Source organism: Patagioenas fasciata, chromosome 1 (assembly GCF_037038585.1).
Source record: "Patagioenas fasciata isolate bPatFas1 chromosome 1, bPatFas1.hap1, whole genome shotgun sequence".
Classification (NCBI taxonomy): Eukaryota; Metazoa; Chordata; class Aves; order Columbiformes; family Columbidae; genus Patagioenas; species Patagioenas fasciata.
This window is the reverse complement of record NC_092520.1, coordinates 66,538,155-66,556,685: the sequence shown is the minus strand read 5'-3', so window position 1 is coordinate 66,556,685 and position 18,531 is coordinate 66,538,155. Positions and strand designations below refer to the sequence as shown.

General features: G+C 38.8%; 1 protein-coding gene across 2 annotated transcripts in view; it reads right to left on the bottom strand.

The window, feature by feature from the left end:
• Nucleotides 1-18,531, bottom strand: part of UXS1 (UDP-glucuronate decarboxylase 1) — a 64,393-nt gene that overhangs the window by 9,912 nt on the left and 35,950 nt on the right. For both annotated transcript variants that reach the window (XM_065829549.2, XM_071807901.1), the window contains exons 7-10: nt 15,500-15,604; nt 14,190-14,249; nt 11,722-11,843; nt 23-142 (exon numbers count right to left, since the gene is read on the bottom strand). In XM_065829549.2, coding sequence (XP_065685621.2) covers nt 23-142; nt 11,722-11,843; nt 14,190-14,249; nt 15,500-15,604 — 407 coding nt within the window. The remainder of the gene's footprint in view (nt 1-22; nt 143-11,721; nt 11,844-14,189; nt 14,250-15,499; nt 15,605-18,531) is intronic.

Here is an 18,531-nt window from a genome sequence, read left to right as displayed (position 1 = left end):
TCACTGAGAGGTCACTACTTACTGTTAGTGGTTCTCCTTGGAGAGCTTGTAGGATAAAATTACTGACAACTCTACCGTCATTCATATGCATTCGAGGACCAAAGGTATTGAATATTCTGGCAACCCTGACTTCAACTCCTTCCTGTAGACAAAGAAAAAAGAATTGTTCTTACTTTAATAGGAGTGTTTTTCTTCCTAGAAGGGCAAATTAACTCTACCCTGTCCAAAAGCTTTCTTAAGAGTCCCTCTTAAAACTTTAACAAGTATTGTTTTCTCAGCATGAAACACTTCTAAGCTCTATTCAACGCCACTGGAAACTGTAGAACATACAGAAAGGCAATTTATATTAGTTTGCAGTATTTGTAATGCAAATTCTAAATCAGAGCTACAACAGCTGATGATTTCCACACACGCATTTTCTTCAAACAACGTTAAGGTTTTTCAATAGTACCCTTCCAACAACAACTTATTTCACCTGGGACTTATCTACATTTTTTTTGCACACACATGAAGTCTCACTTCATCAGATATAATACCAAGGTAGCATTTCCAAAGATTAGAAAAATCGAGCACTTCAGATAAGTATCTTCACTCATACTATAAAGTGCCTTTGAAACCACAGTCACAAGGTTTCTCAGCTCCCTGCTACTTATTAGGCTGTGTAAATGTATGCATTACAACCCAGGCCTCTTCTATGGCTTAGTTTTTTCCAACAAACTCTTCTGTCATTCCCAGAAGTCCTTCCTGCAGGATATTTCGCAAAACTTCAAAGCAAAATGCAACAAATATGTGAAATTAAAAAATGTCTGGCCAAAATATTTTAACACTGGGAAACTGCAAACTCAAGTAACGTCTCTCTAGGTATTTTCTGTTTATTGATACTTACTCATCTGGACAAGCCACAGTTAACGACAAATCCTACAAGAAGGATATTTGGCCTTTGTAAGCTGAAGCATGCACTTGGCTCCTGAGGAGCCAAGATAGATGCTACCACACGAGAGTGATAGCCATGAGGCAGGGGGGAAGGTGTCAACTTCAGCCCAGGCCTGTGCATCCTCCTCATAACTCCCTGCTTACAGAAAAAGCCACCCTTGCATCAACCACAGCAAACACACTTTGTATGAAGCAAACTTTGTGCTGCTGATTCACCTGAAGCAACAAGCACAAGGTTCTGGAGTTGCACACATTCAGTTATTCCTTCAGAGTGTACACAGAACATCTCGTATTTTCAGTGCCTTTTCCTAAGGATTAGACCAATGTTTGCCATTTTGTTGGAAGACAAGGGTGTGCATGGAAGAAGTGTATTGCTGGTATATCTGTGGCTGAAGGCTGCAGCTCACACACACTTGATTCAGCAGAGATCTGAAAACTCTTTTTTCTTGGAAATAAATGTAGCTCTGTGTCCAAGAGACTTGCAGGAATACCTGATCTCTCTCGGATCTCCAACTGATTCATAAACAAATGAATCCTCAAAGAAGTTATGGGAAAGCAATAGCATTAGCTTTTACAGATGAGAAAATGAAAGGCAAAAGGCACACTTAACACTTTAACTATTCCTTGGTGTTAAGAAATGGGAAACACCAAGTAGTATACATAAAGCCAAACACTTTCTGGTATGGAGAAGGCCAAACAACATCCTGTTGTGTTTAACTGCAGGTGAGGTTTTAGCCATCATGATTAAATGTTGTTTTAATTTGCAACTAAACTGTAAGCTAGCATTAACCAGGGAGGTTAGAAAAAGCTACAGTCTTGAGTTCTTCTTAGACAAGAAGTGTGCAACCACAACAGAGCCAAAAAAATAATCTCACAACATCCCCTTGCACCTGATGAGAGGCCCTGGAAAGAGCAGAAGTCTCTTCCCATGCAAAATGCATCAGATGGGAACATATTCTTTATTTCCTGCCAGCTAAAAAAGCACAGCAGAGTAACATGTCAAATATATACTTCTAGCAGCATATTTACATTACAGAGCCATTCTCAATGCCTTCACTGTATCTGGAAATATATACTCTGATACAGTTTCTCGTTCTTTCATCTTGCCCAGCACTCTATCTTAAAAAGGACACTGACTCCTTCAGGGAAGGATTGTATTTCATGAGGGCTTTCCAGATACTGCCACTAAAAACAAGTACAGAAAATGAGGCACTTGGAAGCTAGTACTCAAGATATTAAAATAACTCATTAAACAATGCTGACCAAAAAGCCTCTCTTGTACTGCATAAGCTACAGCAGCCGCCTTGTTTTCCAGTATTGCCAGGAAACTAGCAAGAGATCTAGAAAAGAAAAACACATTCTCTCTAGGCACTTACTCATAGCCACAGTGAATCCCGTATTTCTTCTCTCTTCTATTTATTCCCTGCCCCCCAGTGTAATGATGTCTTTTAAAATGAGTAATTTTTTATTTATAGTATCATCTAGAAAAGCTTTCCTCTGCAGCCTGCTGCTTTGAAAATCTATTTTCTCTTTAGCTGAATTTTCACTTGTGCCTGTAAAACTGGGAGCTATCTTCTGAAAAGAAACTCTTCCACAGACAAAGAGATTTTGGAGCCAGTAAACTTAAAATTGTCCTAAGGTCCCCTTTGCCATTTCATGAGCGTCTCCTTTGAAGTGATCCTTTTTGCATGTTGAATACTCCTTTTTGTACTGTCTATGAATACTTATGGCATGGGTGGGAAACATGTGGCCCACGGGCTCCACCTTGTTTTATCTGGCCTGGCACTTTGTTCCTACATGGTGGCAGCCTCGAGCTCCTTGTCCCCAGGCTCCTGCCAGCCCTTATCACCAGGCAGCATGTGTGACCTGCATCGAACTGCAGGAGCAAGAGAACTGCAGGAGCTGCGGCTGTAGCTACAGGAGAGTGGTGAGTCTGTGTGAAAAGAATAATAGGTGTCACTGATGGGCGACACTTGTAACTGCCTTGGGCACTAAAAGACAAGACAGGCGAGAATTACCAGGAGAAGGATGGTGGAATAAGGAGAATGCTCCTCATGGGGGGTGATAAAAGGAGAATATCGCTAGGCATTTCCACCCCCAAAAGAACATTCTCTTTATTCCACCATGGAAGAATAAGGAGAATGTTCATGCTGGGGAACAGCATTAAGGATAATGTTGTTGTCCAAGGAACTGGCAATGGGGGAATAAGGAGATTGTTACTGGGATAGATGGAGCTGGAGAATTTATGGAGAAAGAGTGACTGCTGTTCATGGGGAAGGGGGTCTGAAGGAAAGGTGAGCCTGTGTGAGATGGCCTGAGTATTATTTAACTTGGTCCTAACAGACATCTTGGTCTTCTACTTAGGTGGCACATCATACCATCTTTGGTGGAACAATGTGAATCTCAAAATGTCCAGTAAGAGAAAGACTGATGCAGAAGGAAGGCAACTGAATGATGGATGGGAAAGTAAATACATGTTTGTGTTTCAAGGAGGAAAAACAGTATGTCCTGTGTGTTATGAGACAGTGTAGGTGATAAAGAAGTAAAATGCACATAAGCGAGTGACAAACACAAGGCCTGTGGGTTGAATCCTAAAATTACACTTGGCCCTTTGAAGGCAACCACAAGGCTGATGTGGCCCCGGTGAAAATGAGTTTGACACCTGTGACTTATGGTATACTCTTACCTATGTTCTGTTACTCTGAATATCAATGACGACTATCTCCACCATATTCCCACTAGCAAAGGCAATTATTTCCCCAGATTTGTGGCAGTAAGTCATGTACAATATTTTACTATACCCTAGAGAAGGGAGAAAAATGTTTTTGGCCCACATTGATACTGCTGAATAGAACAGAACTTGAGACTCATCCCTGACACTAAGATCAAATATCATCAACTGGCTTCTGTCCTCATAGTTTAAGACTATGCCTTCCTATAGCAATGCAAAACAGACCCTGGGAGCAAACTAATAAAATGCAGCACTGTGGGCTATCAAAACACTTCAGCTCACTCTATTATTTACCAGTATGGACAAACACACAGAAACTGTGCCTGTACAGACAGAGAGGGAAGACAGAAAAGATGCAAGAAAAATTGTTATGGCTTCTAGAGATACCTCCTCTGAATAAACAGTCAGACTGTTCTATAGCTCTCAGTCAAAAAGCCGCATTAGTTATCCAGTCTTCCCTGCAAAAGGTCTTCTACATGAGTCTTTGCCACTTAGTTCTAGAGATCCCTGCTTCAGAAAGTATCAAAGTATCAAGGATACTATGAAAACATCTGAATTTAAAAAGACATATTTTAAGCTTTTTAAGAGAATATATCTCCTTGTGTTGACTGTCTCAGAAAACAGATCAATACAGAATACAACTCAAATGTCAAGAGGTTCTTTTAACCAAAACAGCTTAAACATATGCTGTAGCTGTAATTCATGAGGGTATCGAGCAAGCTTGTTTACTAATCAAGAGTGTTTCCTTCTTTGTAAAGTCTGCGGATGTACCTGAACAGCAAGCATGAATGAGACCTTCCTACACAGAAAATCAAGAAGGGGAAAGCTGCAACCGTCTGCTCTGCAGCAGACAACCGGATTCACCAACAAAACAAAAATCTGGCAGGGAAAGGCCAGGCATGGATATCACTGTGACCTGATACAAATCCTTATCAGTGTTTCAGCTAAAATTACTGTGATTGTTGCCTGCATCTCTTGCTTTATGAGTCACTCCCTTACTGAGTCATTCTTTCCCATGTATTTCAGAGATCATTAACTAACTCTCAAAATTATTCCCTAAACCCTCATCTCTAATCACAGCAGAATTATAGCAGTGTTCACCAGGATCCATCTGTGTTTAAGCTACAATATCCTACACTGAGGCTTGGCCCTAGGTATTTTATATATATGTATTGACTATATATAAATGAGAGAAATTCTTGGTTATTAACAGCTTTTTAAAACTGTTTGCAAAAATACTGATGCCAAGATACAAATTTCACAAACAGTAAAGTTCCTGAACAAGCTAGGATCGACAGTCACAATCACGCAAATGTTGGCACAGTGCAGGTACCCAAACACAACCAAGACACTGCTCTTCTTTTATGGCTGAAATACCACCATGCTTACAGTTCAACACTTCCCAGACTAGAGAAGCTAAAGCATCTCTTTGAGGTCTCTTCATAACATTATTTATACCTCTCTGCTAAAACTACGTTCTATTTCTACATCTTGCATACCTCTTGTATATACTGTATGTGGCCAATGCAATCAGATGCAGCGCTTTTCCACCAGTATTCTGACAGGAGATGTTGCTATTGAGAAGCGATGTGTACCTGAATCACTAGGATATTCCCTTCAGACAGGGATTTTAACCTCAGTATTTTACCACACAACACGGCTTCTGAACAAGAGGTGGCAGATAATAGAACTAGTGCTGTAATATCCACTGAAGGAGAACTGTATCACAGCTTCCAGTAAGGTTCCAATAAGAGTCAGGAACACAAACAAATGAACAATTTAATTTTAGTCATCTGCATAATGGAGAGTTCTGCAGAATTATACTCAAGAATTAGTGTAACAATGACAGATGCAGGTGAAAGCAAATGCCTTACCATTGCTGTATGAGGTGCACTTATGAGGAGGGTGCATCTTACAGACAAGGATAAGAGGTGTACCAAATTGAAAACAACACCAGAAACAACACACACTTTGCATCAAGAGATGAATGCTGCTATGGATACACTCTTATTCAAACATCAGATAAACTTAGTGAAGTGAATCAATCTCCCAAAAGAGTTTAAAGTCTTCCTGACTTCAAAATCGAATTTGCACAACCATGTAGCAATATCAGGAACAAAGAACTAAGTTCTCCAGTTACCTGAGGGAAATCAGAAGATGGGATTTCTTACAGCACAAGTCAAAACCAAACCAAACCAAACAAAAACAAAAGCCCAAAGCCAACAACCAAAAAAAACCAACAAAACCAACCAGCAACAACAACAAATCCCGCAAACAGCTAGAGCACAGAGACTATGGAAAGCATTCAGACTTTTCCTGGGAAACTGTGGGTGTTCAGTCCGTGGCTTTGAAAATCATTGCAATCCAGTCTTCTGACCTTGTCTATGGTACACAGTTATTTTGCAGTTGTTAACAGCACCGAGCATCCAGAAACAGTATGTACTAGCGCATTAGCAAAACCATTACATCTGAACACAGCCCAGGAGACCTGACAGTTCTTTCCTGCTTTATTTCCATATAACTTGGAAAAAGTGTTCCTCCACAGACAGAAAAAAAAGCCTCCTATTATATTCTCACCGTGTTTGTATTAGGAAATTCTGACAACTCAGATAAAGCAACACAATTTAGAAACAGATACTTAAATAATGAAACTCTCCACTTACAGGAGGGCTCCTGTTACTAATAACCCAGTGAAACAAGAGGTTACATTTTTATAATACTGCCTCAGATCAGTGCAGATCCTTTAATCCAACAGCACAGAGAATACATACCAGCAAGTTTTAGAAAACAGCAGGGCTATCAGAAGGACTGTACAAGGATAACCGGGACAAGCCAGTTTCAAAAGTTAAGCATTTTTTAATCTCTAAATGATTACAGTTTGCAGGACTTTATGGAACCATGGGGAAGGATTTTATCTGTGGTTTCTCTTTTCCAAAGTATAAAAGCCTGTTTGTGAGACCTGAAGATCCCACATACAACAAAGTTGAAAGTAGCTGTCTCCTCTTCTGAATGAAGCCAGTTAATCAAGAAGATAAGAGTGACTAAAATCAAATAGTACTTGAAATTTTCAATGGAACTGCCACATTTATTGAGAATATTAATATAACTTTGAGTGTGCTACCTCTTCCACTTTACATAGGAAAGGAATTGTGGACAATTTCCTTCCTTTTCCTCTTTTCTTTCTGAATTTCACTGACTTGGTATATCATAGATCAGATGGGACACTAGTTGTGATGACAACATCCGTACTTCAGGGTTGCCAATGCCCTCTCAGTCAACAGCGAGAGTGGCTGCAGCACCTCAGCCGGACCTCCCAGGCAGTGCCCAGGGTGACTGTACCACCTTACAGACTCCCCTCTCCAACCTTTGCTTCACTAATATTCCTGGATGTGAAACTCCTCTGCATGGCTCCTAGAAAGCTAAAGGGAAGCTGTTATGGTAGCTGTTATCACTACAGTTCAGCTTTGGTGTACATCCAACAGTAACCACCACCTGTATCATTAAAGGACTGTTGCCTGGGCTTTTGACAACTGTCCTGAGGAGATGCGATGCTTTTGCTTCCCCTTTCCCTCCTCTGCTGTGAGAGCCACAAACGAGTCAATCTCATTCTTCCACTAAAAGCATCAATTCTGCATATTTTCTTACGCGAACTGCTAGAAATCTTCATGTGACAACACCAAAAAAGAATGTGGCATGCTTAAATATAATCTATGTTGAATACCAAGGAAAGAAAACAATGAGCAATAATCAGAGAATATAGGATAAACTCCCAAAAGACATAAAAGCAAACTGCTTTAATTCAACAGAGCTATTTGTTTCCTATCTAATTACTCAATAACTACCTTGTTATTCAATATTCAATGCCTTTTCAGTTGCAATTCAATCAACAGTTTTCATTACCCCTACATTTTACATCAAGGCTTTTTATGATTACTGAAACCAATTCAATTAGTGAATTAAAGATTAGGGGGAAAGTACAACTCAAAATACAAAATCATTCTCATGTTGCAACTGCAATGCACTTCTGTTTTTAACAAATTTCAGCATCAGTGCATGTGTTATTCTCTCACATTTTTACAATAAACTTCACCTATAGCATGTCTTCCCTTTCTTCTGTTACCTGTTAAGATTTTTAGGCACCACGAGTCTTCACAGTCCTGGTTATAGAATATTCTATAATGTAGAGTATAACATTTGTCCACTTCAATAAGGTTATACTTAATATTTGGTTACGATAACTCAATTCACTCCTATATGCTTAGAAAGGCACCCAATAGAATTCTTAATTGGAAGATTTAAACTATTCTGAAACAATTTGAAAACTATCACATCACACCATGCACAGCTAAGCCCATTTGCTGTCACTGAAGCTTGCAGAGCCACAAAGTTGTTATGAAAAAAAGGATGAAGAAAGTGGAAGGACACGAGAAACTCCCCTGCAATATTCCACGGTGACCTGAACCATTGCTTCAGCTCTGGAGAATTTCCTTACAGATGAATGGTATAAGAGAAGAAATTAAAAACCCTTAATATGCTAAGCATTTAAAATGCTGTGTATTGGTATTTATGACATGCCTATGCAAACATACCAGATTCCTGCCATGAAGGTAGTGTCAGATTCTGGCCAGTACTTAATTTAAGCCAGAATTGGAGTATAGGTGAATATTTGGATTTCCAGGTAGCTCCATGATTCCAACCGCAATTTTTCAAAGAATTAAATGCATACTGAATGGCAATTCCTGAACAAAGCACAAAATTCACAAAGCAGCGCTATGTGCTGAAACTCCCCTCCCACCTCTTTACATCTCTGGCAAATGGATGTTTTCTCCATCTTCATATGTCTAGGAAAATCTTACTTACATTTGGAAAATGCTGTTTGTTTTGGAAAATGGTGGTATTGCACCATCCACTGAAACAGAAGTTTTGTGGAGAAGGAAAATTACTAGCTGTGCGATCTTATCACCTCTATAGCAAGTCACACATCTGTACATGAAGTTCATGCAAAAAAACCACCTTGGAAGGACAGGGAAGGAAAAGCAGAACAGTAACAAAGACAGAAGCAGAGAATGGAGAAAGCAAACAGATCAATAAGCTGTTATAGTCGGAGAGTTTTCAAAACTAAGGTTTGCATCTACTCTAAGTGAACCTGCTTTAGCAGGTCGGTTGGACTAGATGATTTCCAGAAGTCCCTTCCAGCCCCAACTACTCTGTGATTTTGTTAAGGCAATTAAGTGAAGTGGAAAAGGCTTTCCAAGAAGGAATGCTAGCAAGCACTGAAAAAGAGATGAAGAGAATGGAATTCTGAAGAGGAGTCTGAATCAGAGGATGAAATTTAGTTCCCAGTTGAACTGGTCAAGGAACTAAAGCTTCCCATGGCCACACAGGTGAGTCTGTGTGAATCTCAGGAAATTGAACAAGGCCAAGTGCAAGGTCCCGCACATGGGTTGAGGCAATCTCAAAGACAACTACATGCTGGGCAAAGAAAGGATTGAGAGAGCGTTGAGGAGAAGGACTTGGGGATGTTGGTTGATGAGAAGCTCAACATAACCCAGCAAGGTGCACTTGCAGCTCAGAAAGCCAGTTGTGCCCTGGGCTGCATCAAAAGAAGAGTGACTTGGATATCAAGGGAGGTGATTCTGCCCTCCTACTCTGCTCTGGTGAGGCCTGCAGTCCTGTGTCCAGCTCTGGAGCCCTCAGTACAGGAAAGACATGGACCTGTTGGACCCAGTCCAGAGGAGGCCACAAAAATGACCAGAGGGCTGGAACAGTTCTGCTGTGAGGACAGGCTGAGAGAGTTGGGGTTGTTCAGCCTGGAGAAGAGAAGGCTCCTGGGAGACCCTACAGAAGCCTTCCGGTACATAAAAGGGCCCTACGAGAAAGCTGGAGAGGGACTTTTTACAAAGGCATGTATTGACAGGACAAGAGATCATGGCTTTAAACTGAAAGAGGGTAGATTTAGATTAGATAGAAGGAAGACATTCTTCACCATGCGAGTGGTGAGGCACTGGAACAGGTTGCCCAGACAAACTGCAAATGCCCCATCCCTGGAAAAGTTCATGGCCAGGCTGGATGGGATTTTGAGTAGCCTGATCTGGTGGAAGGTGTCCCTGCCCAGTACAGGGGAGTTGAAACTAAATGACCCAAACCATTCTATGATTCGATGAACTTTGACTAGATTAAAGAACTGTTCTGATTTGAACCGCATGTCTGGAAGTATAATGTAGAAGTTAATTTTTATTTTATATATTTTGGAAACATGATTAGGTATTTAAGGTATCTCACAATGTGCATGTTGATGGAAATCTTCATAAGAAATAACAAAAAATATGCAGAAATAAGTTTGGTTGTTTTTATTGAAGCTAAGAAGATTTTGGAAATATTTTAGTCTGAAATCCTGTAAATCAAGTTGCTTTGGGCTAGGTCACTCCTGTCTGAAAACCCTTTTAAAAGCACAATATTTATTTTCATAGCAGAAGTCAGACCTTTCCACTAGCAAATGATAATGCTTCCTCCACTAATAGCAGCGTATCATTTAACCTCTGAAGAAAAAAAAAACAGCTTAGTGTTTCAGAATATACCCGAATGTGAGACAAGCCTGGGCAGACTTCACTGGCCCATAATACAGTACAAGAAATATCTCACAGATTTGTCCCTGGGACAGAGAGCCCATTTTACATCATGAGTTTTCACTTAATGTATGTGTGCACCTGCAGTTCCACCTTACGAACCTCTACTATCCTTTGCAAATCCTGCATAAAATTTATGGGATAGTATCAGGACTCATCCTGTGGCTTTAAGATACAGCCTGTTATTTTCAAATGACCTACAGTCTTGCCCTTCTAAAAGAATACTGCAATATGTACTGCAACCTTGCAAAAAATGCAATACCCTACAGCACAAGAATTTCTCAAGAAAACTACAATATTCAACTGTCAATGGATTTCCAGATCCACAAGGAATATTCTTCTACAGTAAAGTCCAGAAGACATAACGATGTAAAAGTGCAATACCACCATATTCGACCTTAAATGATTTAAAAGAGAGCAAAAGAGACAGAGACCTCTGACTTCTCTGTCTGGCTGAAGAGATGAGAAGATTACTACAAACTCTGTACTAAAATACCATCCCTAAAGTCTTACCACTTAAGTTTAATTCTGTTTTCAAGGTTTTTGAAACCACTTAGTATTTTATCATTTAAAAGTCTATTGAATGTACTACATTTGATTTATACCTTTATATATTAAGGCTGCAAGCAACAAGAAATAGTGGCATGATTTTCTTCAGTATGCCACATTTCTTCTAACTGAATGGTCTCCCAGAGACTAGCTGAACAGCAATTAAATAAGATTCACATAGAGGTAAGGAGTCAATGCTGAGTTAGTTAATGATGAATTGCTACTCGATGATTACAAAACCCACAGAAACTGGCATGTATAATTTCACAAACATATTTTAAATTGCATTTTTATCCTTATGTTGCTGTGTTTGTCTGAAAAAGTACACTATATAGCTGAGTATTCATATGTATTGTTAAAGGCTGCATTTATACCTATATATTTTGAGATACCTCTAAAGTGATTTAAAATACATTGGTCCTACATGGGTACTCATTAAAGAACTTCCTCATTTTTACCTGTATATTCTCATTTCCATTATGATCACTAAACATTCCACATTTATCAGTTAAGGTCCTTTTCAGCAAAGCACTTCTCAGCACAGGACCAACTTAAAACAACTCTGTTATCTAGATCCCAAATTAGTAAAGTCACCCCACTTCAATCTAAAAATAATTTATGATACTGAAAGACATAATATGTCTATCAAGGAGACTAAAGCACATTTTCTTGAGGAATATTGCTCATCTGAAAAACACAGCAGATGGGAACAATAAAAATTTTGCACTAAAGAACACAGATTTTGAAACTACAGCATGAACTCTCCCTACTAAAGACAATCTCTTTTGCCCTCCTAACCCTAAATACAGATATTCCAATTTTGCCATACATTTGACCTTCATATTTACATAAAATCCACTGAATCTGATACAAGTTTAATACCTGCTTCATGTATGCATAGCACATGGTTTCTGCAACCCGCTTTCCTTCATCATAGCAGGCTCTTGGACCTATTGGATTCACATGGCCCCAGTAATCCTCATTTTGAGGGTGAACTTCAGGATCTATGTGGGAAACAAAACAAAACACCGTAAATTATTTTCTGTCAAAAAGGTGACTATATTTAATGAATATTTCAGTAGATCATTGGTGTTACAACGTTTAACAGCTTCCCTCTGGACTATACACTTAAAAATATAAAGTTTCAACATCATTCCTTAAAAGTGTGTTCAACGGAACCATGAAAATGACAGTTACAGAAGATGTGAGGCAAGATAACTGAGTGCAAGCAAACAGCTGCCATCATCTGCTTTCCCCTATAAATATGTGAGAACTGAAGGTTGAATTTAAGTCTTCTCTGCAAAGACAAGACTACCTCAAGGGCACAACTAGGACTATTATCTAAAGTAATTCAGAAGAAATAGATTATATAAGGCAGGACTTTTCACTGTATTTGGAAAAAAAAAATAAAGCATCTTCAAGTTTTACAAAATGAAAAACAAGGAAAGAAAAATGGACAAAATGGAGAAGTACTGCATTTCTTAAAGAAGAGTAGAGTCATGTGCCACAATGTACTTACTATGTTCCTTCTGCTTTATCCTAACCATTTTTACTAGCTATAACTGGACACAGACAATCAGGTTAGACAATCCTTTTGTCTGATCCAATACAGAAGTTCTTGATTACAAAAAAGCCCACAAAAAACACCCCCACAAACCATCACCACCAAGAAAAATCTCCTAGGAAGCTCTCTGTGTGTGTGCACTTTATTTGCCTGAATCAACACAATCACCTCCTTACATTTCCCCACTTTGCTATCTGTGCTGCCCCATCCTTCTCACCAGGTTTGAAGTTTGCATAAGTTACTACTAAACTTTCAAGTGTTACACGCTAATTTTTGAAACAACTTTGACAGTCAGTTCTGACTAACCCTTCCAGTTTTCACACTGCTCACAGACATGATTACAGATTAATTCCTGCCATATGAGAGCCACAGAGCAATGGTAAATGCAGAGAGGTTTTACGTTATTATAAAAGCCTGTAGTTTTCTTAAAAGGGCCTCAGAAGGTGCTGTGATCTGGAAGGCCACTTCAGTTTGTGCCCTTTCTGGCAGAGGCAGCCCTGTGAAGCACCTGGAAACTTTCTGTACAACACTGCTTTGAGAACTCCCAAGGAAACAGCTATTTTCTGACTTTATTTTCTGTCCTTTATTTCTCAGCAAAATGACCTTGTCTGGTTAGTCAGAGTACAACGTGAACAGCTGCTCTTCACTGGCTTTTACTGCCACAATAAAGCCTGATGGAGTTTCAAGTTTTCCACTTCAGCAAGCAGACTGCAGCAGAGCAATGAGGCTCCAGAACTTTTTCATTTTCTTGCCTGTTGGTCCCCTGTTCCAGAACAGTGTTCAGAATGTTTGTTCAATTACAGTAGACTCCTTGGGGCTACCATTTTTATCTGTGGAGCCTGACCATGGATAATCAAAGGCAAGAGATACTCAAGCTGCTTATCTGGTGGCCTGGTCATCTTAGTGGATCTCTTGCTTGGGTATGTGCTTTGAATCTTCTTGACTGAAGTTATTTCACCACAAGCGTGCTCCTTGAGGTACGTTCTTTGTCCTTCCTCATGTTTCCTTCACAAAGCTTTGTATCTTGCTACAGAGGTATTTTTTGTTTGCTTGTTAATTTTTTAAAGCCTACGCTCTCACAACTAGTATCGCTGAGCAGGTGACTGTGCCTGCATTAACCTGGCAATAGTGCTACTATCAATTAGGGAACAGTTCACACAGCAGAAAAGTTTTCTAGTAGGCACACGGTCTGTCACGTATCCCAAGGAAGTAGAATAGTGAAGATTCTCATTTCATGCAGCTAGCCGTTCTATCAGTCATGTCCTTGCTACTTCACTTCTTAGCAACAGCAAAAGGAAGGAGATATATAGCACCATATCTCAATATTGTGTTTTAAGTGATACATGATCACTGTTTTCTCAGCTTGGAGGTTGTGTCCTTGCCTTGCTGCGCACATGGGGGCGACTGCTAAATTTTAACAATACAATTCATAAGAACACCAGGAAGAGAGAAGCAGATCTGCTACTGAAATGATCTTTCTTCACAGGTTTTATTATGGCATCTGGATTTTAATCGGAGTTCAACACTGCAAATTACCCCACAAGGCCTTTTGAAGAAGAATCATAAACTACAATATAGGAAAGTTAAAGTCTGAGCCTCCTTCCACCGCTCTGACTAGAGATTTAGAGCACGTACTAATGCCCACATCTTAAGTTGTGAGAAGTACATCAGATAAAGAAAAAGAGCTAAGACAGTGATGAAAATCTGTCAATCATCCAAAAAAAGGTTTGTCAATAACCTTTTACACAGATCTCACAAGTTCTAAAGACTGTTTTTTCTTTCTTACCTCCATATACCTCTGATGTAGAGGCCAGCAGCAGCCGTGCTCCAACACGTTTGGCTAACCCTAAATTTTGGGCAAGAAGGAAAGCAGAACATAATTAAATGAAGTTCAAGAATCAGTCAGTGACGTTAACTGCTTTAGAGTGATCGCATTTTGCATGTTTTTAAAGAGAATTCCATTTCTCTCACTAGATAAATCTAGTTGTAAATCAGATCCATAGCTCCCACTCTCAAGCTAGAAGACTTGAGAAACAGCAGGGTAGCACCCACATGTGTGACATTTGCTTCTGGGACTAAAAGTTACACTGAAATGAGATCCAAGAACTCACTATATTAAACCGTAAATGAAGGCCAAGGAAGTACAAACCATTCCAGTTATGAAATCAGGATCTTGAAACAACACACTATGTCATGATCACCAAAACGTAAAGATAAACTGCATAAACTCATACAGAATAACATGTCATAGGACAAAATAAATGCATTGTTTTCCCTTTATTATGCTCCTTTAAACAGCCTTGATGATCCTACCCATCACTCAAAACTATTTTGCACTCTATTTCAATGACTTTCTTGCCTTCCAGTTGGCATGGCTAATTGAAGAAATCTATCATCTATGTCGCACAACTGTCTGGTACCTCAATAGCTTCTAAATTACTTAAGTCTCTGAATTCTACTCACCGGAGTATCACTCAAATGAGAAACTCAGCTGAGCTAATGCCCAGTGGGTTTTTTTGGCCTCATAATAACTCTTAAGATCACTGACACGCAGTTCAAGCTGCAGGATACACCAAACGGATCAAAGATGAGAGGAAAAAGCAGGGAAGGCTTGAGGCTGCCTTTTCACAAGCCTAGTCCCGGCATCGAAACCAATAGACAAAGCTGCAAATGTTGCCTTGTAATTACCTAGCATGAAGCTAAACATTAAATGTTCTTGCAGAATTTGCTAGCCAAGGTGTGCACAAGAGGGTACAGTCACCAAGGTGAGAAGTGTGGTCACAGACAGAAGTTTGCTATCAGAATCCCATGCTCCTAATTGCTTCTATGACTTCGATAATTACCACACAGTTATTACTCCATAGCCAAGTTACAGGCATGAAGTTCTTGCACTTTGATAGCTGAGCTTGCACATCCTCAGAGTTCATATAAAGAAAAAGCACAAAAGTCTTCTAAGAGCGAAAAAAACCCCTTATTTTTCTTAAAAAATTAACTTTTAAAAATGTTCAACTCATCTGCTTCATTATCCCCCCAATAACTCTGTCCAGGTTACATCATGTCTAACAAAGTTAAGTAAGAGAAAAGATTTCCACTTACCTAGCATGTTTAATGTCCCAATAGTGTTGGTCTTCAACGTTTTTATAGGATTATACATGTAATTTGGAGGAGAAGCAGGAGATGCCAGATGATAGATCTGGTCCACTATAGAAAACCAGAGCGGGGGGAAAGAAAGCATTATTATTTTCCCATATAACACATTAAATGAGAAAGCATTAGAGTCAAGAAACAAGTGCTTCTTTTTACATTTCTTAGCACTGGAACTCAGCACTTCCCACATTGCTGCCTACAGATGATATGTATGCAAACCAGTTGTAACCCCAAGAAAGACTTAATTTTTAGTACAATAAAAACTAAAGAATAATATATATCAATGCTGCTGACACAGAAGTCTATGTAGGTGTTGACACTTTCCACTTGTAAAAATGTTAGTTATGAATATTTCAGAGATGTTTACAAGCTGCAAAAAATATATGTAACATTTTATTACCCTCAAGTTTTTAAGTGACTACCAGCTTCAGAATATTTTTCTCAAATGGAATCCTAAGCAAAGATAACAGAAACATTTTTTTAATGCCAGGAGTAATATCTTGGGTATTTTTATTTGTAAGCCACCTGACAATGAAATATTAATGGGATTAGTATCATGTTTGTATTTTAAATACATATATGCCAAGATAAGGGCATGCAACTTTTGTCCTTTTTCTCCTACCTCTTGCCTTTGTTCTGTGCTGTACTTTGGATAATACAGCATTTTAGCCTGAAGAAAAAAACCCCAAACAATTCCAATATAGAGATCCCAGTGCTCCCCCAAACCCCACCTCCCCCAATTATGAAATATAATTAACCAACACACAAGACAGTACCTTACAGTCAATGAAGGTGTACTGATGCCTAACCTAATTTAAAATAAGGTAGCTTGGGTATTGGCAATAGACTGCCTAGGTAGTACAAGTCCCAGTCTTAACTAATTATATTTGCTGCATTTCTGTAACTGCAGTATAAACAGACCCAAAGGAAAGACATGATCAACACAACAGCAAAACAGAGATGATTACAACAAAATTAAGCAGTTACACCATTGTCATGAGCACAGGCTAGATCAAAACCCAGGATTCTTAATTTAATAATTATTCCCAGCACGAAAGCACAGATAAAGAAAATAGAACAAAGGTTGTAACAAATTTTAAGTTCAAAGGCCAAATGTACCATCAGTCAGAGCTTCTTTTTTTCCACCTTCTTCTACTTCAGTTTATTTCTATATTAAGCTAAATTAACTGTGGTTTGCTGTCTATTCATCCAGCAGTCAGACTTAATTATTTTCAGCCATTTATCCATTTTCATAAAATAGTCTATTTCCAGAACAACTATGGCAATCACTTCTACCAAGGTAGTTCAGAAGACACAAACAGGTATCACAAATGGTATTTGATACGAAGAAAACAAGCACACAGGGAAAAGTTGCTTTCTCCATACTTCAGAACTTCAAAGAGCTCAGCTCACCCCAGTAAATTTAAACAAGTGAAAAAAAAACAACCCTCAATAAACTGTACAGTACACCAGAATCAGTCTTAAATATGACACCTAAAAGAATTTCAAGCCTAGCTGATTAACATTGATAATAATGGAAAACTTAGGCAAATCCTAATTTGAGACCAGCTTCAGCATATCAAGGTTACAAAATGTATAAGATAAGAATTCAAGGGATAGAGGGAAAAAAGTTCTTAAATTATAATAAAAACTACACTCATTTTCACAGGCAGTATCTGATGTTCGACAAACCTCAACCTGCAAGCCTTTCGTAACACAACTATTGCAAAAAAGAAACGTCTTTCTGTCTTCTGTATAACATGAATCACAGTTAGCCAGAACTGCTTAAAAAAAAGAACACGGATAAGCGAATGCCAAAAAAAAATTAAACATAAGATCAAATGAGACACAGTGATGCTGAAGAAAGAAAAAGAACAAATCCCCTACCAAGGTCATCCAAGAAAAGTAGTCAAAGGTGATGTAAGAATTAGAATGGCAGGGTGGAAGAAGAGAAAGTAATTCCTTCTGTGTTACAAAAGGAAAGCTTGATTTTTTTTAAGAAGGCTCAGCACTGAAACCTGAAAGAATTTGAAAAGTAGAGGCCAGCTGTTGTTCTACCAGAAGACAATATTGTATGGCACAAGGGCTGTCTTGCCCTAGAACAGAACAGTACTGGTCAAATGCTACGCTCAAACAAATGTTTCTTTCAACCATTTTCTCAGGTGGTTAATAATTAACAAACAGTAACAAATAAGAACAATGTGAAACCGTATTTTGACATTGTACTGATTATCGTTAGCCCTCAGTTAAGTTCAGCTTTCACAGTACCTGTGACAATGAACATTTTTTCCCAGTTTTAAATTAATCCTTCTGCCAAAACCAGGGATTCAAATTAAACAAACAAAACAAAGAAACCCAACATGCAAACATGCCCAGATTTTCTTGGGGAAAAAAAAAAAAAAAAATCAAGTATGAAGTTATCACCTGCTCCTTACTAGCTGAGAACAATGAAATATTATAGGACTGTGTTTCCTGTTAAGACTTCCCTTCTTCTCTGGTTCCCAAACCTCATTTGACACAGCAGTCACAGAATCCTTTGCTTCCTGACTGCTCTCTAATATAAAAAAGCAGAGTGGGTAGGGCATGGGTGTCAAACTCATTTTCACCAGGGGCTACATCAGCCTCATGACTGTAGGACTGTATAAATGTAACTACTCCTACACTTATATACGCTTAAAATTATATTCGGCCCTTTGAAGGCAACTGCGAGGCTGATGTGGCCCCAGGGAAAATGAGTCTGACACCCTTGGGTTAGGGTGACAGCAGATATAAGTGGCTTAATTTACCCATGTGGAAAGTACCTATTTTCAACAATCCTTTAAGCAATCGAAATTTTTAAAATACTTAAAAGCCTTCAAAACACAAGCATCGCCTTCAAATAAAAAAAGAAAAAAAAAACAAAAACAAAACCACATCCTTTTTAAGATAAGTATGCATTCTGATAATAAAGCTTTAAAAATACCAGTGAAGTTGGCAGGATA